Consider the following 25,841-nt stretch of genomic DNA (forward strand, 5'->3'; position numbering starts at 1 on the left):
ATGCATACTGGTAAGTAGCATTTCCGTTCTGCAGTGGGGAGAGCCTTGGTTAGATCTCTTCGCCACCTAAGAGAACACGCAATGTCATCAGTTCTGCGTGTTGAAATTTCCAAGGCTGCACTCAGCATGGCGATCGATCCCCCAATCCGACTGCCTCTTCGGGAGGATCTTCTGTCGCAGCAGCAGGGGACGGTCCTCCACCCGAACCTGTCCAGCCTCCACCTTCATGCGTGGAGATTGAACGGCGACAGTTGACAGCTTTCGACCTTCCTCCCGAAGTCTGTGATGTCATTCTGGCAGCCAGGTGTCCCGCCACAAAATGGTGTACGCCTGCAGGTGGAACAAATTTGTGGCATGGTGCACAGCCAAGGTTGTGGACCCACTTTCTGTCCCTCTTGCAGAGGTCCTTCTGTTCCTTCTCTTTGGCCCAGCAGGGCTCTGCTTTGGGCACTATCAAGGGTTATCTTTCGGCCATCTCCGCCTTTCTACGGCCTCCGGGTCAGCCTTCTCTTTTTAAGTCCCCAGTTGTTAATCGCTTCCTCAAAGGCCTTACACACACGTTTACTCCCGTACCTTCCATAATGCCTCAATGGGACTTAAATCTTGTCTTGTCATATCTGATGTGCGCTCCCCTTGTGCCCCTTCATAACTGTCCCTTACGTCTTCTCACGATCAAGATGGCTTTGCTGGTAGCTATCACCTCTGCCAGAAGAGTGAGTGAGCTCCAGGCTCTCTCTTCTAAACCTCCTTTTCTTTCTGTTCATCCGGACAAGGTGGTTTTAAGGACTCGTCCTTCTTTCTTGCCAAAGGTTGTCACGCCCTTCCACATCGGGCAGACCATCACTTTGCCCACCTTCTTTCCGCCTCTATATCCTTCAAAAGAGGAAGAGAGGATCAACCGTCTGGAACCAAAACGTGTGTTCTATCTAAAGCACACACAACAGGTCCGGGTGGATGACCAGCTTTTTGTTGGCTTCGTGGGCGCCAAAAAAGGTCGGGCCGTGCACAAACTAACCATCTCACGGTAGGTCGTTCTGTGCATCAAAGTATGTTACTCGTTGGCTAAGAAGGAGCCTCCTGTGGGGCTGCGTGCCCATTCTACCAGGGCAACGGCAGCCACTACTGCTTTGGGACGTGGCGTTCCCTTGCAGGACATTTGTCAGGCAGATATGTGGCCTTGCTGCACACATTTAACAAGCATTATTGCTTTGACAGAGTCCACAGTCCCCAGAGGTTTGGCAGAGGCTAAAGTTGGATATAACCTTACTCTAAAGTGGTAGCTTGGTCGAGCAGTAAGGCAGTATCAGAGGACATTGTAAAGCATTTGTTGTACACACTCAGTCAGCAAATGGTCTCACACACTCAAGAACTGAACTCTAGGCCAATCGTTTTGTATATAAAAATATATAGTTTTATTTTAGATCCAACAATAGGTATCAAAATACTTTCTCAGAATAAAATGCTGTAGTTGTATACTTTCAATAAGCAATAGTCTTTTAAATGCAATAGTTAGTTTGTTGCAATAGGCAACACAATTCAAACACAATTATAACATTGAGCTCAATGGGAATTTTTAAGTAAATGCAATTTCAATTACTTTGCGTTTGATTTTCTTACTCAGGGTTGAATCCTGGATTCATCCCTGGGGCATTTCCTGTAAACAGTTGAAAGAAATATTTTTTTTTCACAGGCGATTTTTAAGGAATATTTTTATGTTTCAAAAATTGACACTTGGAAGAATTTCTGGCAAAAACCAAGCAATGTTATCCTATGGAGGAAAATCAAGTTAGTGGTAAGTACAGTTGTAATTACTTTTCAGGGTCCGTGCTGGGGACCAAGATCCAGCACTGGGATCTCTCCTGATAACAGGTGAGTAATTTCTTGTTCGTTGAGTCGCTGATTTTTAGTGAATATTTTGAAGTTTCAAAACTCAACACTTAAAAGAATTTCCAAGTGAAACCAGTCAATGTTACCCTATGGAGAAAATGTAAGTTATCGGCTTTCAGGTAAGTACTCGACTGACAGAGTTAAGGTTCTGGGCATAGACTCGGGGGGAGGGGGGGTCTCCCAGGGTCAGGTAGGTACAGTTGTTACACCCTCAGCGGCACAGGGCAGCCGGATTTGAGAGAGTTAGGCCCAATATTAACCTATGACGGGCAGGGTGCCTTTGGTTGGTGGCTGCTAGCAGGCAGGCCAAGTGGCTGTGGGAGCTGAGCTCCTGGTCACTCACTAAGGGCAAGTGGGGAAGTAAGATAGGATAGAGGTTGCACTTCCAGGGGCACTCAGGCAGCTGGGTGCAGGGTGTTTTTGGGCCGTCGTGCGCTCAATGGATTTCAATGGAGAAGCTACCAGATGAACAAGGGCTGCAAGCTCGGGGACGGAGATTCTTCAGGTGTGCGACCACCACTTCAAGAGGCAAGTTGGGAAGCTGTAGGGTAGGTAGGCACCCAGGAGTTGGGCACAGGGGGCCGCAGGGGTGCCTTTTGGGGTCGGGAAATCTTACCCTCTGCTGGTCGCGGTTGGAGGGGTCCCTGGTTCTGAGGCTGCAGGCGTCGTCTGGAGCGTAGAGGTGGGTCCTTGGGTGCTGGATTCTGGGTCACAGTCGCCAGGGGGATGTCCTCGTGGTCTTTGTCCACTCAGGCACAGGCCGGGCTCGGCAGGTGCAGAGTGTGCAGGAGTCGCGTTTCCTGGCTCGCACCAGGGGTTTGTTGTTTGCTTTGAGCAGAACCACTGCTCTTGGGAGACCCAGTCTTTGAGTCACAAGGCAGTTGGGTCATTCGGGGTTTTCGAGGTTGCTGACCACTGGAGACGCCGGGTTTTAGCAGGAGCAGGTTCGAGGATCGACAGGCCTGTAGGGCTGGGGCCAAGTCAGTTGGTGTCGTCCTCTTGTTAGCAGCTGCACGGCAGGTCTTCTTTCTTCTTGTTCTTCTTGCTTATTTCGGATTCGGGATCTGAGGAAGGAAGGTTCAGGGTGCCCCTAAATACTAAATTTAGGGGCGTTACAGGTAGGTAGAGGTCAGGGACCAATGAGTCCCTTCCCTGGGGTGGGTACACCCCCTATCCTGCCTCTCTCCAGTGGGAGGGGGGTAGGAGCCTAGTCCAGATTGGGCAGGGCTCCCCAAGCCCAGAGTTGTGCTTCACCTCGCCTCCCCCACCTGAGGAGTGGGGTTGGCAGAGGCTGCCACACCCCCTTTCCTCATTTGGGCTTTCCCGCTAGTCTTCCCGCCAGAGTGGGGGTTAGAACCGGTGGGGGCCAGCTGCTGAGTACAGCAAGTGGCCTGGGGAAGCTCACAAAGGCTGCATGCTTTTGAAGCTTCCCCTGCCCATCCTGGGGGAGGAGAGCTAGCACCTCGCCCAGGATGTGCATTGTTGCAGGACCAGGAGAGCGGCTGGCTCTCTACCCAGGGGTCCAGCAACTGCTGGGTGGCAGCCTAGGCAGCCTTTCAGGCAGGACGTGGATTGTGGGTTAGGTTCAGAGGGCAACTCTAAGTTGCCCTCTGTGGTGCATTTTACATTAAATCCCACACTGGCATCAGTGTGGGTTTAATGTGCTGAGAAGTTTGATACCAAACTTCTGTCTTCAGTGGAGCCATCATGATGCTGTGGAGTTCGTGATGACGACCTCCCAGCACCATATACTCTTAAAGGCAGCACTGGACTTATAGTGCCCAGGAATGGACCTGGGTACTGTAGGGGTACAGGGCTCATGCACCTGTACCCACACCACTGGCATAGGGCACCCAGCTAGAGGGGTGACGGAGGTATGCCAGGGCAGTGTGGTTGTGGGCATGGCACACAGGGACGTGTGCCATGTCGACTCTGTTCTGCACCAGGACACTCAGCCTGCAAAGGCAGTGTGTGTGTGTCAGGGTACAGGGCCTCGAAGGGTGGCACAATAAGTGCTGCAGCCCTTGGGGCCTTCTCTGGTCACAGTGCCCTGGGTACCTAGGCTACCATTTACCAGGGCTGACATGTGACCAGAGATGCCAATTGGGTTTAGGCTTCAGTGCAGTTTTAGGGGAGGAACACAGGCCCATGGCATCTGATTGGCAGGACCCCGGGGCACACTCAGTCAACATACATCAGCAATTCAGCAAAAAGTGGGGCATACCATTCAAGAAAGATGGCACTTTCTTACACCATAGAACACAATTGGTTGGTAATTTTATATGTGTGACTTACAGCTTGCTTTGTTTTAAGATCTTACAACCTGAATATAAAAGTTTCTAGCTTTTGTAAAGGAAAGTTTCAGTTATATTAAGGACACAGGTGCAAGGATTATGCTTTCTTTTGTTCGCTTTATTAATCAGCAGCCATGTAAAACCGTAAACTACAAGTCCCATGAACATTAGGGATTAAGTTAATTGAAGTTCAACATGGTTCGACCAAGGAGGATATCTCAAGGCCATCATAGTCATACAAGTGTCCTTCCTCTTTATTCGAGTGACACAAACCAACCACTCAACCATTACTCCTCCTTGCCCGAATCATTTCCTGTAAAAGAGGACAGTGTTGAGCACGCAATCTGAAAAGCTTTACTATTATTCATAGAGACATGTACTACTTGCCTCACAGAAAATCAGTCCATGCAATCCTATTGGAGGAAATTAAGTTATCGGTTTAAAGGTCGGTTATCGGTTTAAAGGTAAGTACTTGGTACTTGGTAAGTACTTGGTTGTAAGAGTTCCCCCCAGGTTCAAGGATGCACTTAAAAAGCACCTTCAGCGGCACTAGGTAGGCCGGGTGCAGCGTGCTTTGGCCCAATGTTATCCAATGGGGGAATAGCGGCCTCCGGTTGGTAGCTACTTACTGGCACGCCACCTGCATATGAGAGCAAAACTCAGAGTTTAGCTCGGGGCACGGGGAGATCAGATTTTGCACACGCAGTGCATCCACTGCGGCACAGGGGTGGCCGGGTGCATTGGATGCCCTGTTTTCAATGGAAGTTACCGGGTTACGAGTTTTGGCTTTGGTCTGCAGGCTCGTCCTCTTCTCCAAGGTGCAGGGCGGCCAGGTGCAGGGGGAGCCTTTTGAGGTATGATTTCACCTTACTGGGTCACTTGCGGTTGGGGGAGGTGTCTCCGTGCAGAGGCTGCTTTGCGAAGTCCGGCAAGGGTCAACCCATGGTGGACTCAGATGCGTTGGGGTGTGAGAAGCTGCGTTTCTGTTGCAGTAACCCCCCACTTTTTGCCAGACCACTGATGCACTTTTGACTTGATGTGCCCTGGGTCCCTGCCAATCAAGTTTCCAGGGCCTGTGTTCTTTCCCCAGAACTAACCCAATCCCAATTGGCATCTCTGGCCACAGTTCAGCCCCTGGTAAATGGTGCCGCCGTTACCCAGGGCACTGTGACCAGAGAAGACATGCAGCACTTATTGTGCCACCCTTAGAGGCCCTGTACCTTTACACACACAAACACACACACACTGCCTTTGCAGGCTGCGTGGCTAGGTGCAGAACAAAGTGAAGAGTCGACATGGCACACATCCCTGTGTGCCATGCCTGCAACCCACTGCCCTGGCATAAATCAGTTACACCTCTGTCTAGGTGCACTATACCAGTGGTGCGGGTACAGGTGCATGAGACCTGTACCCCTACAGTATCTAAGTCGATTCTTAGACATTGTAAGTGCAGTGCTGCCATTAGGAGTATATGGTGCTGGGAGTTTGTCATTACGAACTCCACAGCACCATAATGGCTGCACTGAAAACTGAGAAGTTTGGTATCCAACTTTTTTCCACATTATACCCACACGGATGCCAGTGTGGGATTTAATGAAAAATGCACACAAAGGGCATCTTAGAGATGCCCCCTGAAAAACGACCTACCACTAGTGTCCAGGCTGAGTGGCTGCTTTCAGCTGCCACCACCAGACATGTTTCTGGACCCCTGGGTCGAGAGCCTGCTGCTCTCGGGGGGCTGAAACAGTGCATATCCTGGGACAAGGTGCCAAGCCTCCTCTCCCAGGATGGGCAGGGTCCACAAAGGGGGAAGCTTCAAAGGCTTGCCGCCTTTGTGAGCTTCCCCAGGCCACTTGCTGCTTTCAGCAACTGGTCCCCACTGGATCTGCCCCCCACTTTGGGCGGGAGAATGGCAGGAAAAATAAGTGAGGAAGAGGTGTGCCCACCTCTGCCAACTCCACCCCTCAGGTGGGGGAGGCGAGGTGAAGCACAACTCAGTCCTCGCCATCTTGTAGATGGGGGAGCCAGCCATCCAGGGAAAGGCTTATGCCCCCTCCCACTGGAGGGTGGCATAATAGGGGGTGTACCCACCCCAGGGAAGGGACCCATTGGTCCCAACCTTTTACCTACCTGTAACGCCCCTTAATCTAGTATTTAGGAGCACCTCTGAACCTCGCTTCCTCAGACAAGAACCTGCAACAAGAAAAGATGGACCCAAACAGCCGTGCCTAAGCTAGCAAGAGGAAGACGCCCTCTGACTTGGCCCCTGCATTACCGGCCTGTCTCTACCTCGAACCTGCTCCTGCGAAATCCTGGTGTTTCCTACAGCCAGCAATCTCGAAAACCCAGGGGACCTGCCTGTGTTCGACCACAAAGACTGTGTGTCCGTTTACACCAGATTTGTTCAAACAGACTCCAGTTCTGCAAGGATCTGCGGGTCAGCACCACTATGCACCCGACTCCCACAGCCTGAGTTCGAGTGGCCCAGCACCAATAGGAGGTCCCCACGGCGGTCCTGACCCGAGATCCGGCGAACCCTGACAAGCCTCCAGCCGATGCCTTCAGCCTCAAATCTGAAAGGTCCCCCATCCGCGACCAGGAGCTGGTAAGAAGATCCGACCCTAAAAGGCACCCCTACACCATACGCCCCATGGCCTTAGGTTGCCCAACCGACTGTGCCTAACCATCCCCCAACACCTCAACCTACTTCTTCAAGTGGTGGTCTCACCGAGAAGACCTTCGTCCCCGAGCCTGCTGTGCTGTTGCAAACCGGAGACTCCCCATTGAAAGCTACAGGGCTTCCGATGCCAAAACAGCACTTTGCACCCGGCCACCCCAGTGCCGCTGAGGGTGCAACTTTTGTGCTGGCCTAAACCCCCATTTTCCCTGAGCTTAGGTCCAGGAGCTTTTCTCCCATAACCCAGTGGCCTGCTCGTCAGCACTCACCAACTGGAGACCACCTATCCCCCTTTGGATAACATTGGGCCTCAACACTCTACACCCAGCCTCTCTAGTGCCACTGAGGGTGTAACAAGAGTGCATCCTTGACCCTGGATGACCCCAGAGTCTAACCCCAGAACACCATCTCCCACATCAAAGTACTTACCTTAAAACCGATAACACTATTTTCCTCAGTAGGATAACATGGACTGTTTTATAGGTCTCGCCTGAGCCAGCACATGCGCCGCTCTGGCGAGACATTTAGTGAGTGGACTTGAAAAAGCCGACCTCCTCTTTTTGGGTGGCCGAGAGCGTGCGGTTACGTGCACAGTTATGAGCAGAGGCGCCATCTGGCTTTCCTCTCTCAGCATGGCTCATTGCATCGCTCGCAGGCACCCTTACAGCCCGCGATCGCGATCACTTTCACTTTTCTCTTTCTTTCACGACTGACAGGCCTGTCTTCCCCCCCCCCCTCCCCCCCTTCTCTAGCTCCGATTGTTTATTCTCCCCCAGCTCGCACACTCTTTCTTCCCTGTGACTCCGTCCATGAGCTTGCGCTGCCGCGTAACCCGGTGCCCTCTGTTAAACCTCCCCTCGCCTCCCACACATTTTCCTGCTATACCGTTTTTGGTTCCCAAAATGCAGGTTCAACGTGGCAGCTCAAAGTGAACACTAATTAAAACTATTTCTGACATCAAAAGCCTCCCGAGAGCGAGGGGGCGAGCGTCTTCCCCCAAGGCTTCCTGGAAAGAAGCCTGTTTCCCAGTTCTGTTCAGCTCCTGGGGCCTGCACCCTGCTTGCTCCCCGCATTGAACCCTGCTTGATTTATGTCTCTCGCTGGCTGTAATTACTTCCTGTCCTGGTTTATTCCCTCTTATCTGCCAGCCGCCATCTTCGGGCAGGCCTAGAAAGGAGTTCTGCCAGCTCTCTTTAGAATCCCTCCTCTTTAACCCCCTCCAGCAGGTATACAAACATATTAACAATCCATAGCACTTCTGGCATGACAGATCAGACACCTGCTGCAAAAGTAAATCCATGGAGAACATGAAATGACGGCCTCCCCTCCGGGCAATTTCTTACCTTCCAAAAAATCCACCTTGTGTGTCAGTGGTAAATGAAGACCCCCAAAATTACAATGCAAGGGCGTAACACAGGCCCCTGCAGCCCCTGCTGTGCAGGGGGCCCCACCCGTTCGGGGCCCCCCTTTGAGTCCAAGACCAATTACTATCTGTGGGATATGGGAAACGCAGGGCCCCCCTCATCACACCAAGACTGCAACCTCCACCATGTTTGAAATTGTCACCTGAGGGCATAGGGCTAGAAATATGGTCCGTATTGCGCTATGGAGTGAGACTTGACTGCCATCATTGATTTGCATGCCTTCCACAATTTTTTCTGATGACTCTATTAGACTATATAGTAGTATGGTGTACATGTCCGTTCTATAGTAAAGTGACTGTGATGTTGGTTCACTTGTGAGAGTATGATTGTCTGATAGAACAGGATGACGTTGCATCGCATGAACTATGGTATAAACTACTTCTAGACAGAAATGTCCAACAGGCATGTGATCTGTAGAGGGCTGCAAAAGCAAAGGACAAGAATTTCAGTGATTCTGTGGGTGGGATAAAGGCAAAAAAGAAACAACATTCATTTGAACAAGCTTTGTAATAGCCAATAGGTCTCGCTTTTGGGACCTTATAAGTGTTTAGTTATCCAGCACAATATCCTTAGTGCAACAACATCAACTGTTGAAGGGCTAAACACTTTTAAGGTCCCAAATGCGAGACCTATTGGCTATGCCAATTGTCGTCTATGAAACGTTTCTAAGTGTGGAGTTGGAAAACCTAAAAAAGTTTGTTAAAATTGTACTAACTAACAAAAACTCATCTGTTTACAAGATATGTCCCAGTGCAGTATCCAGGCAAACTGCACTGTGTAAGAAAAGTAATCTCAAAAGTACCTTGCGTTTAATTTTACCAAAAACCCTATACAAAGTGTATCTACTGTATTCTGAAAAGCATTGCATTATCAGTAACACTATTGTAATTAAAATTAGAGTAAATTTAGAATTGCAATTCAAACTGTTACAACTGTATATTTATTTTTCATTTACCTGTGTCAGGCTTGCTTGGTTCTAGGAATTAAAATAACAAACAATATATTTTTACAAAAACAATTGGTCTGAAGTTCAGTCTGAGTCTGTGAATTCATTTGCCTACTGAGTGTGTAGAACAAATGCTTAACACTGTCCTCTGATAAAGCCTAACTGCTCGACCACACTACCACAAATAGAGAGTGAGGTGCTATCTACTCTAACTCTGCCTACCTTTTGGGTTCTACTGGACTCTGTGCACACCATACCTCATTTTGGTATAGTATATACAGAGCCAGCTTCCTTCATGGGGAACCTGGCTGGGACCGGTGGGCCACTCTGACTCCAGCCATAGGCGTTGGGTGCAGTGGTGGTTCCAGGCATCTGGTTTCTTTGTCCCCTGCAGGTGCAGAGTCTTTCTTTGAGTCTTTTGAACAGAGCTGCTGTTAACAGGAGATCCGGTCTTTGTTGAAGGCAGTCCGTTCTCCAAGGGCTCTGGAGGTCGCTGGCTGCAGGACAAGGTGACATTTGTCGCAGGATCTTTAGAAACTGCAGATGGGCCTGCAGGGCCAGGGCTAGGGCTAAGTCAGTTCCTCTCTGCAGTCTCTTCTGGTGAGCGTCTTCTTTCGTCCTCCTTTGTAGGTTACGGGAATCTCCCTTCTGGGTCCTGGGCTGCCCCCTAAATACTGTATTTAGGGGACGTTTTAGGGGTCTCGTGGTCAGTAGCCAATGTGATTACACCCTCGGTGTGCTTCCCCCACGTGGGGGATTGGGCACAATCCCTAACCCTGATTGGAGAGTGCCTGCCATAAGGGACTTGTATGTGGCCAGAGAGGTGCTAATGGTCAGTACCAATGTACAGTTTTGGGAAAGAACACCGGCCCTGGGATCCTGATTGGCAGGGACCCAGGGCACATCAAGTCAAAGTGCATCAGTAATCTGGCAAAAAGTGAGGGAGTTACTGCAACAGAAACCCAGCTTCCTACACCAGTCTGCCGTGCTGATGTCTGCCTCTTGCATGACCCATCTAGCAATTGTAAGGAGTAAAACTGCGTTATGTGGCTTTGTGAGGTTTATAAGTTACCGCTCTCCGTGGGGGCAGAGATAGTCAGTCATTGCCACCATAAACCTTAATAAATGTGTCCACGCATAACTTGCGGAAATGCTGGGTATGAGATCACCCCGCATTTAGTCTTGGTCTTTCTTGAAATGTTAAGTCACTCCCTACGGAGTAAACACTCTACCAGTAATGTCTTAAGCCTTGACATTAGAATCTTATCTCCACAAGATCAGACAGAGGAGGGACGCGAGCTTAGCAGAGAACTGCTTCCTAGACCGGTATTTGTCTCTTGGCCAAGAGAGGAACAGATTGAGAACCACATTCACATAGCAAATGACAGAGTATTTTGGCTCCGGGTGTTAGAAAGGCAAACTCCCTTAAGAGGCTTTCGTGCCAGTGGGTGTTTGCCTACTAGAAGTCCATCACTGGGGGAATGACCAGCAGAAGTTGCAGAACGGAAGGTGTTGATCGTTTTGTAAGCGAAGCTCTCCGATGCCCCCACAGAATCCAAGTGATGTTGGCTACACCAATCCAACCATCTGGACCAAGCTGATTCATATCTTTTAGTCATATTGTTTTCCCATGCTGTAGAGGTCTTCAGCCTGGAGCGACAGACCCAGGACATGCTATCATCCCTGGTAAACCTCCATGCTGTGAGCCACCGACACCATGCAGGACTAGATGGTGGGGATTGCTGGGGGGGATTTCGTAGGAGTTTTACACAGGGATAGATGGAACTTTCTTGGGATTCCCCAGAACTGGAAACCATGCTTGAGACCTCCACAGGGTAGTGATTGCCACCACCTCTGCTCACTTCCGCTGAACTTGAGTTGACAACCTCAAGCTCTTCTGTCTCCCAATTCTGCATGAATGCATCTGTCGCCTGAGCCAAGGGAGCCGGTCTACAGCTGAAGTACTTGGCGATCCACTCTGGATGCAAAGAGATCCACTGAGAAGGGACCACAACAGAGGTTCAGTTCCCGAAAGACAGAGAGATCCAACTTGCAGAGGCTGAGGTCTCCAGATGACGGGACTGCCAGTCTGCCACTAGATTGTCCACAACCGGATGATGTTTCGCTGTGACCGAGATCTGATACTCTAGACAGTACTCCCAGGAGCTACTGGCCATATCCAATAAGGGTTGAGATAGAGCTCCCACCATCCCCAGGGTGTTTGCTGTACCGGACAACTGCTATATTGTCCATCTTTAGAAGGTCATTGCATTGAATCAATTCCTTTGTGCAACATTGGACTGCGTATAAGCTTGCCATTAGCTCAAAGCAATTGATGTGAAGAGAACTCTAAAGTTATGACCCTCTTCCATTTGTAGAGAATCCCCCTCATGCACCCTCCAGCTCACTCCGCTGGCCAGTTCTGGTTGTGATCCAAAGATGGCAAGGCCCTTCCATGTTTTCATATGGGCCAGCCAACATTGGACTTCTGCTTTCACTTCGACTGATAGGGGCACGACCTCTGAATCTCAGGCCTCTCCATAAGGGAGATCTTTAATCGTTGGAGGGCCCTTTAGTGCAAGAGGCCTGGGAATATAGCTTTGATGGATGAAGAGATGAGACCGACCACCTGATGAAGAGATGTTGTGTCCTGGCAATCTTTCCAGAGGAGAGACTTGGAATCACTTAGACGGAGTCCACTACAAGCGCTAGGAAGACTATGGATTGTGTTTCAGATAACACTAACTTTTTCTCATTGATGAGAAAACCCAGAGATTGCAGGAGGGAAACTGCCTACTGAAGATGGGTCCGTAAGGCTCTCAGGTCCTGCTTTATCATACATAACGTAATGTTATGCATGATGACCAACAGGGTCGTTCTATGCCTTTTTTGGGGTTGCATATGTACTTAGCGAGAGAGGTTGTCATGCGAGGATCTGTTTCTGACGTAAGAGTCACTTTTATTTGCCAAGGAGGGTGCAGTGCCATTCTGCCTTGAGGTGGTTGCAGATGACTTAGCCTTTCTTAACCTTTCAGCCACATAGATGGCTACTTTCTCTTCCGCAACCTAATTAGAAGATGGGTAGGAGGTTATCTGGATTGAGTAGATCCAAATCAGAAGCCAAAATGGGTCCATCGCAGTCAGGGGTTGAGTCGGGATGACCGGGCCTATCAGGCTTTTTCTCTCCATCTGCGACTGGGAGGTCCGTCGCCGTCTGCTGAATGGGAGGCTGGGAAAGGAGGATCTAGGTTAGGGACGGGAGCGGATTTGAGGGTCCTGGAGGCTCAAAGGAGCTATGGTCCACGAAGGCGCGCTTAAGACAAGCAAAGGCGTAGAAATCTGCGCCATTGCACTTCGTACCAGCATTTTGGGGCACCTCAGGTCTGCCCGTAGGCTTTGTGAGTGTGGGCTCCTTGGGTTCTGCCCTCGGGTCGAGAGGTCTAAGAAACTGCACTGCCAGTATCATGAGTTTGTTCAAGTGGTGCTATGGCATCTGACACCACCCGGTAGATTGAGGCGCCATTACATAACAGAAGTAGTCTATAGGGGGGTAAGTAACTGCTTACTCCTCAGTGTAGTAGTCATGGATCTCCTGCATTGTAGGGGCGTAATGTGGTATGGCTAGTACCAAAAAAATATGGGGGCCTGAAAGGTGCCAATTTGTGAGTGACACCGGTAGCCCTTTGTTCTCAGGGCGAATTCAAGCTACAGGTGAGGGAATTTAGATGGCCCTTTGAACCTGTGTGTGTAAAATATATACTTTAAAGTAAAAGGCCGGCGTGGTATCCCAGTAACAAAGCATGTAGGGATTCTTATTCCCTGTTGAAATCTTCGTACAGTATATCAGAGGCCCAAGTTCAATCTCAAGAATGCCCAGAACGTGGGTTGTGACTTGACGATGAGGAGTGGCAAGAGGCAGTGGCCTCACCACAGGAAGTAGCAATCTCCTTCAGGCTGCGTCTGGTCCAATTGAAGATCCTCCATACAATTTGTCATGGGGACTCTGCTAGTCAGTATGGGAAGGGCGGACGAGGGCATGTGCAGAAGGCAATGTGGTCAGGAGGGCACGTTTATGCATATTCTGTGGGAATGTGGGTATATACAGAAATATTGGAAGGGGGTTCATGACTGTTTCGGTTAGGTCCTCGGACTTGTGGTAGGAATTGAGGCTAAGAGATGTCTTTTGAATGTCTGGGAGCCCACAGATTTAGGTAGGAAAGACCGAATTTGGGTTACGCTGCGGCTGATGGTAGCTAAAAAAAAAACCTGGCAAAATTGTGGGGGGCCGGGACGCTGCCTAAAGTTGGAGTGGAAAGCAGACATGGACTGGTGTATGCTTCGGGAAAAAACGGTGTGTTTCTAGAGGGTGCCACAAAAAATGGATTGATATATGGAGGAAATGGAATAGCTACCGTGGTAATATATGTACCTCCACCCCCCCACCCCCCCCCCCACCCCCAGCTGTTCTTTCTTTTGAAGATCCTGTAACGCCATAGAGACCGCCACATTGCTATATAATATAATATATTGTATAACGGTGCTAAGTATGACCATAACCATGTAATGTGAATTATCTCATCGAATTGTGAATGGAAAAGTCGTCTTTTTGTTTAATAAAAAGAATTATTAAAAAAAAGAATGCCCAGAACGGGCCTGTTGGCGTAGTATCAGAAGAGGATACTAGCCTTCAATTTTGTGCCGCGGGGGCGTAAGGCACGCAGCTAGTGCTAAGTGATCTGGAAAAATGCTGCCCATCGGCGTAATAGATGCCTAGGGGAGCTGACAGTCCAGCCCTGCAGCCCACTGGGAAAGTAGCAGCCTTGCAGATGGTCCGATCACACTGCTGTGAGGAATACAATCCGATCAGCGGCCGTGCTTACCACCCCCTCCCCCAGGAGAAACGTGTAGGTGCCATCCAATAGTTGGGGGAACAGACCGCAAAGCCCTGACGCAACTCTTAGAATGAAAGGTACTGCATAGAAGCGAGCACGCTTCAGCGAGCCGAGTTACCGACCCTGTGAGGGGAATAATCACGTTGGGCAAACGCACTGCCTTCTCCCTGTCCGTCGACTGACGAGTCACGCAGAGGGTCGTCGTCCTCCGGCTCCACCCTCAGAGCCTGCTCGGACGGCTCCGAGCTTCCCTCCCTTCCCGGGGGCCAGAGCGTTCCCTGCCCAGCTTCGTGCCTTTTACGAAGCCCTCCATTCCATCTTTGGGCAGCCTGACTCCGCCGGCCCGTGGACTCGGCTGGGAGCTCTAGGCCGAAGATGCCGGCTGCTCCGGCCTCAGCGCTACAGGGTCCCCAAGGATCCAGGCCTGGATCCGGATCGGTGCAGTTTGACCTCACGGTACCATCCCCATCGCCGATCCTTTTGGCGACACCTCCGCCACCTTCGACGCCGGTTGACAGTTCTCTTAAAGGGCAAATAAGTGCTCTATTTTATGTATGACCACTTGGGCTCACAACCAAATGTATCCACTGAATATTGATTACAAGTGAGCTCAGTAGGGTCTCTATTTGGCCACTGCCTCTAAGACTAGTTTACAATCTTATCTGTTTAGATAGCAATCTGACTACTAGCCGCAGATTCCTTCATGTTATCCCCAGGTGTGAGACTGGATCCGGAAAACTTTCTTGCCTAGCATCCCTGCGCGCCGGAGGGACGGATCACATGACTCCGCCCAGGCGTCCGCGTACATGACGTCAGCGAGGTCACAAGTCCCACCCCGGCGCGCCTACATCAGTTTTTTCCTTTTCCGCGTGTAACGCGGATCCGGTTTGTGCTCTGGGCCCTTTTAGGCCTCCCCCTTATGCTATTGCTCCGTGTGTGGGAACAGTGTGTGAATGCCTTTGGGCTTTAAAACGTGTTCGTCGTGTGGCCGTCACATGTCGGCAACGGATCCACACCCCATCTGTATGTGGTGTTTGGGGGGAGCACCACGACTCCACTGATTGCGAGGCGTGCCAGTAGATGAAGCCGAAGTCCCGGCGTGAGTGCCGGATGAAACTTCTTTCGGCTCGTGTGTCCAGGTCGGCGGTGTCCTCTCGCCCGGCCCCTGAGGAGGGTTCTTGGACCCGCGGCTTCCCTCGCTGACTTCGATCTTCTTCCAGGTTGCAAGTGCGCAGCTCACCTCTTGGTAAGTGTCACAGTTTGTCCCCGAGGGTCAGGTTCCAGCCTGTCGGGGCGTAGGCTCTCTGCGGGTGGTGCGGCCCCGCGTGTCGTCCCCTTATCTGCCGTTTCCCGATGTGGGGGCGACCAGAGCCCAGATGGAGACATACGCTGCGGCTTTGCAGGCTTCGCAGGCTTCGCTGGCTTCTCCTCTTCCTCTTCCTCTTCCGCCTCCTCCTCCTCCTTCCCTTCCTGGGATGTCAGCGGATCCCTTGCAGTGTGCGGAGCTCTCCGCTGTGCCGGCGGCGGCTCCAGCCCCGGCACAGACTGGTTCGGATCCAGGCTCGGAGGATGTGGTGCTGTTGGGGTGCGGCCCTTTGGGGGTCCCTCCTTCGGACCACGGCGCCTCTGCTTTGCCGCAAACTCCTGCGGGAGTCCCTGTGGTGTCACGGGAGGTCGCCGGGGCTCGGGTCGCACCCCCGAGCCCCTCTCGGGAAGGGCGGCGTCCTTGTCCTAGGCCGAGGTGACGCCGCGCCGACGGCTGCTGGCCCTGGTGGCGGTGCAGTGGTCGGCGGAGGGCCCTTCTCGCCCAAGCCCCTCTCGGTCCTTGGGACAGGCGGCAGCCTTGTCCGAGGCGATGCCGCTGCAGCGCCGGCAGCTGCTGGCCCTGGCGCCATAGGCGTCAGCGGAGGGCCCGTCTCGACCGGTCACGAGAGGCGGCTGGTGGGGGGTCTCCTCGTCCCTCCCCGGGCCCTTCTCGTCCTTCCGCGCAGGCGGTTGCCTCATCGGAGTCCGGTCGGCGCCGTTCCGACGCCGCCCCTTCGCCACCCCGGCTCCAGTCCAGCTCCAGTCTCCTGCACTGTGTGCTGTCGGAGGTCGCCCTGGCATCTCCTCTGGTGTCCTGCCTCAGGTTACGGACTCCTCGGTGCCGGGCCAAAGTCGGGTCGTTGACTCTTCTTCGGACGCCGCTTCTTCTCCAGAGGTTCTGCGGTTGCTGGTGTCATCCTCGCCGGAGATTGGCTGCCGTGTCGTGGCTTTTTCCCCGACATCGTCTAAAGACGGCTCCTCGCCGTCTCCACGTCCGCGGTCTTCGCCGGAGGAGCCGCAAGGTCCCTCTTCCTTCCTTTCGTCCTTGGCCCTTCCTTCCCCCGGTTGGCTTGGGGCATGGCTGCCTTAGCTTGCACCCGTCACCTAACGAGGAACTGCTTTCCCCTCCGTGAGGCCCTACGGAGGCGGGTGCGGCTTTCGCCCACGCTGTTTCCACGGCTGTGGGAATGTTGAGCATGTTTGATCCAGCTACCCATTTCCCCGCAGATCATCTTCTGGAGGTTCTCCATCAGGGCTCTGGTGGTAGGGAACTGTTGCTTCCCTTCGAGGGTTCACTCTACTCTTCTCTCTTGGGGACTTGTGGCCGTCCCGCCATGGGGGACCCGGTGCCCCAGCACCTTCTGCACCGCCACCATTCGGCACCGCGTGATCCGGTGTGCCCTTCTCTTCACCCTTCGACCACAGACCCCCTTTTGCAGTCTGCCTTTCCTGCTTTGCCGCTGCTGTTGTCTCCCCCGTCATGGGAGGCCCGCTGGCCGGACTCCTAGGGGCGCAATATGTTTGCCTCAACCAGTGCGGCTCTGCGGGCCCTTAACACACTGTGTGTTTTGGCGAGGGCCACTTCATGCTTGTGGGACTCGGCGAAGTCCCTTATGTCTGCTGCTTCTCAGGAGGGTGCCTGTGTGGATTTGAGACACCATGTCTTGGATGGTAGGGAGCTGGCGGTGTTTATCCTTCACTCCGCTCTGGACATCTCACAGGTGCTGGGCCGTGCCATGGCTTCTTCGGTTGCCCTTCGTCACCATGCCTGGCTTCGGGACAGTGTGTTCCTGGAGAATGTTCAAGAATGGCTGGTGGACCTTCCCTTCAATGGTGCTCTTTTGTTCCATGCCCCTGCGGACTCAGTCATCCAGAGGTTCTTGGCGGGGCTTCGTCCTCCACCTCCTCCTCCCCCTCCTCCCCCTCCTTCTCAGTGACCTGCGTGTTGATCTGGTTCTTGGAGCTGTTCTTCCATTGGGGCGCGTCGCCCCGGTTGTCTGGCTGAGGTTGTGGTTCTGTTGGCTGCTGGCCAGCCCCTTTTTGACTGTGCTTTTGTTCCTTTGGGTTTTTTACACCATGCTGGGCCTGAGATTGGGCCTTTTGCGTTTCCCCTCTGGCTACTTGATAGGCCTTGTGCATTTTTTTTTGCCGCAGGTCTTTGTTGTTGTCCTCTGCTGCGGAGGTTTCCTCCTAAGAGGTTCCCATGTCTTGGGATATGACATGCCCTGTGTGGGGAAGGGTTGGATGTTATATAGCCCTGGTATGTGCTGGGGAGTTGTGGTCGCCTGCGGGCTTCTGCTCTTTGTGGTGTTATGGTATGTTGGGGATGCAACTTTCTTCGCCTTTTTGCTTTGAGTGGTTCGTTCTGTGGTGTCCCTGGCATCTGGAGGAGCTTGTTCTTTCTGCACCGTTGTGCCTTCTTGAGGCTTTAGTGGGACTGTCATCCTGCCTTCTCTGCTGCTTCCAGTGGGCCTTGCACTCGGTTCTACCTCTTCTCCCTGTGGGGGGGATGGTTCCTTACTTCTGGACCCTCTTGCGGGCCCAGTTTGTCCCTGCGGGGCATTGGAAGATTCTTCCTTTGTGACCTTGAGTTCCACTTTTCAGCTTCCGCCTGCTTCTTGCTGCTGGTGTCATCCTGTCTGGGATTGCCTTTGCTCTGCCTCTTCTCATTGGAGTCTCTAGGTTGCTCTTCTCCTTCGGTGCTCCTTTCCTTGTCTTGGGCGGAGGTTTTGTTGCCTCACATGGGCGTGGGGTGTTTGGCCTCTTTGCGCCTTGCCTTGTTTCCTCTGCTGAGTGAGGACAAGCTATCATCTTCATCTCTTCTTTTCCCTTTGCCTGGGGATCCTCGTCCTGTTTTCGAATTCGTCCCCCGTGCGGGCCTCTGTTATGCCCAGGTGGGTGGGGTCCTCTCACAGACCCTCCTTCCCTTTGGGTATGGCTAGGGTATCTATTCTATGTGAAGGGATCTGCGGCTAGTAGTCTCTATCAGATGTACGAGTTACTTACCTTCGGTAACGATGTATCTGGTAGAGACGATTCTAGCAGCAGATTCCTTCACGGCCCACCCTTCCTCCCCTTTCTGCGAGGGCTTGTGATTTGGTCTTTTGTACTTCCCTGTGGGTGGCTGTCTTCTATGAGTACATTCTTTCCCTCTCTCTGTCCGGCTGTCCCCTTTTTCCTCCCCGTTGTCACATGGGAGGATAGGTTTGTTGGTACTTCTGGCTCTTTGCGATCCTTGAGATTGGCTTTTTTTGGCTGTGCCTCTGCCCCTGTTCCCTATGGGTGTTGTCACACTCTGTGATGGGGATGTCTGGGAGTTTTGTCGTTCCATGTGTCCCCGACTGGTTCCCCTTCCTTGTCTTTGGTTGGGGTTGTAGATGTGTTGCATGTCTTAATGAAATTTTTACATATGTCCCTTATCTCCGGTGGGGGGGGGGGGGGGGGAGCTGTCTCTGTACTAGCAGGGTTGCTGCTCTGTTCTTTATTCTTTCCCTGCCTTTGGGTACTGCAGTGCCAGGCGCTGCTCTTTATGGCGGTGTTCCTCACCATTCCTTTTTCTACTTTTTCGCACACTGTTCCTATACTCTCAGTTTTGTGTGCTGGCTCCGCGTTGTGGTGCGGAAAAACTCTCTGAACAAAACTGACGTATGCGCCCCGGTGTGGGACTTATGAGATCTCCCTGATGTCACGTAAGCGGACGACACCTGGGCGGAGTCGCATGGTCTGTCCCGGCGCGCAGGGATGCTGGGCAAGAAAGTTTTTCGGATCCAGTCTCACGCCTGGGGATAATTCTATGTGAAGGAACCTGCGGCTAGAATCGTCTCTACCAGATACATCGTTACCGAAGGTAAGTAACTCGTACGTCAGGGGTATTAGCTTTGGACTAAACTGGAAACATGTAAAGAACCTGAGCCATATTTGTCTTGAATGTTATTTGTCATGTTTTGTTTTTCCGGAGTTTTGTAATGCATCTTTCAAAATATTTTGCATGTCATCCAATAATTTGTGTGTGATTTCAGTGTACATTATTTAAGCTTTCTGTGTACCAAAACAAAAAATTGGTGTTCCATCAATTTTAATGTAATTGAGAAAAAGATTAAAATCTAGAAATTAAACAAAAAAAACTTTGGGAAATCATATCAATTGAGTTGTGTAATCATTTTTGCGTTGAATGAATCGTGTCAGTATTGGCATTTCTTACAGTAATTTCTAATTTAACAGTAGTCATTTCAAACTTTGACTGTCCTGAGGGAGTGTTGGTGAAGGTCGTGAGTGCCCAGTTGAAGCCTTTTCCTAAGCACAAATATCCCCTTTAAGCAGCACAGTTCAGGAAGCACAGTTGAACAACCTCTTGGCACTGTTATTATTGTCCGTTACATGATCTTAAGGCACGCCATCTACTTCATTAAGTCCCATGGACCCACCTTGCTCTTAAACTGTCTCTCCGTCATTGCAATTGGTGGGGGAGTCGCTGCATTTGCTTGCATTTATTATTTTCTGACAGGCCAGATATAGTTGATGACTCCTCACCAAAAGTAGTCGCTTTTGGGGTAAGACAGTCCTGTGTTCCTTCTCCCTTCTCTTTGGGTTCATCTGGTCAGCTAGATCCACATTTGGCTTCATTTCCATTTTTGTTTAATTGATGAGCACATCATGTTGAAATTTCTCTTCTACGCACTATGAACTTTACTAATTTGTATTTCAGCAGTTGAATTGGTTATCCTAAAATGAACCCTGGATAAATAATGGTCTTGAGGGTCTCACTCTCAGCTTGAGATATCCAGCTTTCTCTACTCACCTTTCACGAAATCACTAATAATGGTAAACATAGTTGCCGTCATAGATGCTCAGCTCACTCTGGCACCTTAGACTAGCTGGTGTGGTGGTCTTTTTCTCTGCCACCATATATTTAGATTTTTCTTCTTCTCCCCTCATCTTCCAGCTTCAACTGAGTTTAGGCTCTGATAGTGCATGACCTGTCCTGACTAGATAATGTTAATAGTAGCCAACACAAACTGTTTTCAAAACATTACTGCATGGTATTTTTTTAAATCTGACTGTGCTATGCTAGTGTAACCTGAATTTTCTTTTTCAGCACTATGGATCGAGATAAAGTAGGAGTACCCACTGACGGAGATTCACATGCAGTCACTTACCCCCCTGCAATTGTAGTGTACATTATTGATCCTTTTTCATATGAAAATAAAGAAGAGAACTCCAGCACGAGTGTGTGGACACTAGGACTTCTCCGCTGCTTTCTAGAGATGGTGCAGATTCTTCCACCAAACATCAGGAATACAGTTTCTGTGCAGGTATGTATTACTGACAATTTTCCTGTTTTTTAACCTCATTTGTTATTGCATATCAGAACTACTCTGTATTTTAACCACATACCCTCCCCTGGTAGTTTACCAGGAATGGTACAGAGAGGATGCTTGATACTTCTTATGTTTTAATTTCCAATGTCTACCACGGTGGTTTTTTCTTCCTAGTTTTCCCTACATTCTTTGTCCCAAGGTGTTAATGAATTAAATAATAGTTCCCTTTCGATTCAAAAGTTATCACTAGTTGAAGAAGTGGTTGGGATTCCCTGGTCCTCTTCAGCAGTTTATTAGCTACAGGATTCCCTTGTTCTCAGGTATGTGCATTTAAATGTATCCCGCCTTTCCCTGGCACCACTAAGATAACCAAGAATTACATATCTCAAAGCATAGGGTGTTCAGTTCTTTGAATGATGTGCATCTTTTGGACATATTTGGGACAGGTGCACAGGGCACATCCCTGAACTATAGTAGTTATCAATATCTTGGGGTATAAATTCCCTGTCTAGGACTAACTGCTAACACTAAGAAAACGCTTGTCTTTGTGTTAAATTTGGCAAAGCCAGCAGTTAGTCCTAGACAGGGAATTTATACCCATGCTTTGTGCTGCCTATATTGTGTCCAAATTAACATTTGTAAAACAAATTTGATTGTCTTGATGAATTCTCATTTTTAGATACATGAAGAATTTCATTTAGGAACCAATGTGTTTTTAAAGTTTCAAAAATATATTGTCTGTGCGGATTTAAAATCTGTGCATTCTTTTGTTCATAATTTTTTTTAATATATATTTATTTGTGTATATATGTGTTTTAGACCTCCTGAGTGGAGTGATAATTGTGTTGAATACGGTTGCATACCTAGCGTAAATCGTCTCCTGTAGATCTTTCCAAAGGGAACATTTATTTTGGACCTTGATGACACCATTGATCCACTTTTGCATGGCCTTGGAGCAACGGGTGCAGCGGTGGCTTCAGGTCTTGGGTTTTGGCAGTTCAGGAGTCCTTTCTTTTGCAGTTGCTGCAGGATACAGGGAACAGATCCCGTGTCCCACGAGAAGTCTTGGTTCTTTATCGCAGACAGGCAGTCCTCCCAAGTTTTTGGAGTCCACAGCTGCTGGACTAGTCGACTTTGACACAGTTTTTGACAAGGGATTCAGACAGGCTGATGGGACTGGTACCAGGTCAGCTGCTGCTTCTCTCCTCTCTACTTTTGTGGCTCTTCGTGTCGTCTTTCTTCTTGTGTCATCAGGATTGCCTTCTCCGGTTCCAGCGTCTCCCCTAGACACTGAATTTAGGGGCATTAGGGGAATGTAGGTCACTACACCCCCTATATGAGCACTTCCAGTGGGAAGTGTGCATGACCATGTCCCAAAATTCCTAAGTATGCCATCATAAAGATGGCTACTTATGAAAAATCATGTCCACCAGAGAGTAGCCCACCTTAAAGGTGTTACTATCCTTGAGGTGGCACTCCTACCTGACTGCCTATTTTTTAAAGCGTGCTAAGGTGCCCAGAGGGCTCTAGAGCGGGCAGGCTTCCTCTCTGAGGGAGGCCAGATTTATATTCCAAAGGCAGCAGAAGCTTTGATGCTTGCTGGCCTTAGGAGGCTAATCGGCAGATCATCCTGTGTTACACCCTCTTGTCGGCAGGTTTTGTTCTGGGCCTCCTGAGAGCAAAGGCTTTCACCCTAGGAGGTCAGAACAGCGTCATGGGTGGCAGGCAGTCAAACCAGTTAGCAAGAACACCAGAGACTTGTAGAATTTCAGGGGACTCCTCTGAGGTGCCCCTGGGTACATATATTGGTATATCAAACACTAGCATTAGTGTGGGTTTACCAATACGAGATGTTTGTTACTAAACATCCCTATTTTCAGTGAAGCAGTCATGTAGCTGAGGAACTCATTTTCACCAGTGTCAGCATGCTTTAAAATAGCTACCCTGGCCACAGGGAGTAATAGGCTCATGTAACTTATAAGTCCCTAGAATATGGTACAAGAAGTACCTAGGGATAGAGAGTTAAATGCCACTAGTGGACTGCAGCACTTAATTGTGCCACCACTAGGGTGACAAGGTGAAAACTGGACGCTAGTCTTGCCACTGCTGCCTAGTTGGGCTGCTTTAAACCTGCCAACTCGACATTGCAATATAAACAGTTTTGCCAAGTCAAATCCTTCCTTTTTAGTATTGCCAGCCACTATAGGGAAGGTCTTGGTAGCCCACGGAACAGGGTGCATAATAATAGAACGAAGGGCAAGTTGTTTTGTGCTTAACATGCCCTATCAGTGGAAACACAAAATTGCCATTTTCAGTTTAGCAAGGCTGTTGGTCCCATTGGCTAACATGGAGTTTTACTAGCCACTATGCTAAGATCTAACTTCCATTCGTAACCACCAAAGATGATATTCCCAGTTATCAAATTAAACGTTGCATTAAACCGGACTCATTGCTGAGATCGGATTTAAGGTAACATTTAATAGGATTGTGACATTAGAATGTCACCACTTTGTTGCTAAAACCTTTGCTAGCCTTTCTTTTCTATCTATAGCGCACTTTTCACTCAAAACAACCTGCTACCCCACTGCTAGAAAGTTTAAAGTGCTCCCAGGAAAAGGATACAAAGAATTGCTGAAAGGAGGTGTGACCTCCAGCAAGCAGGATGACTACTGTTCAATAACCACAGATGGCCCAGCTTCTTCTGCCCTCTTTTGTGTAGACAGACCTGCTTGCATCCCCTTCAGAGAGGACAAACCAGTTGCAAAACCAGTTTCCCCAGAGTAGTGGCTCAGGAGTGTCCTCCGGGCTCCTCATAGGGGAAGAAGGGTCATGCCATTTTTGTTCCAAGGTAGAGTGAGGTATCGTGGGTTTGTTTGGTTGACAAACCCGCAGGATAGGAAGGGTAGCCTTGTAAAAACTGTTGCCCCATTGGCTAGTAAGTTCTCCCCTCCCACAAACAAAATGGCATAAGTGGCATCTCAGACCACAGATAACTACTGGAGTGGAAGAAGATAGAACTGCCCAGCTGCTTCCCAGACTCAGCAAAAAGGCTACATCAAAGAATAGACTACCCCTGGTGCACCTAAGGGACCTGCAAAGAGGGTTGTGCCCACTTGTGGAAAAACGCTTCACTTACGCCAGGATGGAAGAAGTGATTCCAAGGCCTAAGTGGCTAACCTCCTATTAAGCTTCAAGGGCAAAAAAAGTTAAATGAACATGCACCTGTCAAAAGCTCTGTTGCCAGGAATACCTGCCTGCCGCTGGATGAAATGCCTGCTGGGCAACAGAGTCCTGATCTGTACCTGTAAGCAACCACTGAACCGGCTTTACCAGGAGGCCAGTTGACCAGTGGCAACTGGACCTGTACTGGACCCCCTCCCCCCACCTCCCTCCCTCCCCCCCCCCTCGCCCCCCCCCCCCCCCCCCCCTCATGCAACTTGGACAAAGTCCTTAGGCTGGAGACGACCCCTGAAGTTCATGGACCTCGGAGGTGGGGCCAGAAAAATGTACTCCATCTCTCAGCGCCCTTTCTTTATCCAACATCAGGACCACTTCTTGGCTGGACCGCTTCAAAGGAGAAAAGAACACTGAGGGCGCTAAGACTGGTAATCTGTCCCCCTGGACCGGCGTAGTACCTGTGATTGGGCCCTGCTAACAGGTGTTTTAGCCCATTGGCTGCTAACCACTTGCAGCAATTTATTGCATTCCAACCATTAAAGATTTTTACTGGTCTTTGAAAAATCGTCTCTCTGGTCCCCTTGATAGATGTTTGTCATTTTATTGTCTAAATTAAAAGAAATAAAGACACCAATTTTATAAACATATTAACTGTTTTGGTTACCTCTAAATGCTGTGCACTTGTTCCTTTGACAAGCCGGACTGTTCAGTGCTACAGCTACCATGGACTTAGCTAAGATTTTATGAAAAAAACCTTACTGGACCTGATTGAGATTGTGACATTATTACATTTCATAGTCTCACAACCGCACCACATAATAATCCACTTGCCTATACTCACCAAATCCTAAGTGGGTTGAAACACCAACACTATACCCTTGGTTACATTTTGATTTATACATGGAAAACCTCTGGCTTTTCTGACAGGATTCCATGTTTTTAAAGTAAATGCATCCACCTCTAGTGCAATGATGCTTTTATGTAATTCTGTGTTTATCTCCTATTTCTGAGCACAGCTCCATATGCACTCTCAATGATTGTAAGCACTTTTGGATTTGAAGAGACAAGTATATCTTTACCAGAAGAAAAGAGGAAAAATGTAAATCGTTTAACTCATGATGGAAATGCATGTGCTGCAATACCAGAGCTTGGTCAAAATGGTATAGCCATTAGGAGTCCTGTGTTATCAGTTTGTATGTTATGATAATCCTGGCTGTGTCAAGGGTTTGTCCTTGTTTACTTATTATGCTATAATTTGTGGACAGGTTAGCTTTGTTAAAAATCTGTTATCTTATAATATCCCAATGTCTGACCCAGTGTTAGATGTGAGGTTCTTATACTGTCGTATGATCAGGCAGGCTTTGTGCACCAGATTTTAAACTATGTTGTAATTTAACACAATTTGCATTTTACTGGTTAGATCCTCCCTCCTTTATGGTGCATGTGGTTATAGAGGAAGAGACCGCTGGTCCGTACTACTCAGAACTGTTTAGCTCAACTAAAAAATTGTATCGCAGAGGATTTCAGCCGCATTAGCGCACTTAGTTCATCTAGCCTGGATTGGCCCTGAAAAAAAAAATGCTTTCTTGAGATCTCTTCCCATGTCTCCACCTTGCCACGACCTAATTATTCTTCTGCTCCTCATGCTAGTACCACAGGAATTCACAAGGGACCTTCCCCAGCATGTCGGGAGGCTCCCTGAGTGGCCCTTCTGCTGGGCCAGCGCCATGTGGCATGTATAGGGACAGGGCCGATCCCTGATGGTCAAGGCCTGGCTGGTAGATCTAATCTATTGCAGTGAACAAATGTATTGTAATTGCATTTATATAGCGCTTACTACCCCTGATGTGGCGTCGAAGCGCTTTTTCGGCGAGTAGTGCGCTACTCCGGAACACACAAAGGATTCGTGTTGAGTTAGTAT

The 25,841-nt window shown here is 49.7% G+C and overlaps 1 protein-coding gene across 1 annotated transcript in view; it reads left to right on the top strand.

The window, feature by feature from the left end:
* MED13 (mediator complex subunit 13) overlaps positions 1–25,841 on the top strand; it is a 1,552,815-nt gene that overhangs the window by 964,134 nt on the left and 562,840 nt on the right. Inside the window, exon 21 of the mRNA XM_085649419.1 lies at positions 20,521–20,737. Within this exon, the coding sequence (XP_085505545.1) occupies positions 20,521–20,737 (217 nt within the window). The remainder of the gene's footprint in view (positions 1–20,520; positions 20,738–25,841) is intronic.

This window comes from Triturus cristatus, chromosome 3_2, assembly GCF_964204655.1.
Source record: "Triturus cristatus chromosome 3_2, aTriCri1.1, whole genome shotgun sequence".
NCBI lineage: Eukaryota > Metazoa > Chordata > Amphibia > Caudata > Salamandridae > Triturus > Triturus cristatus.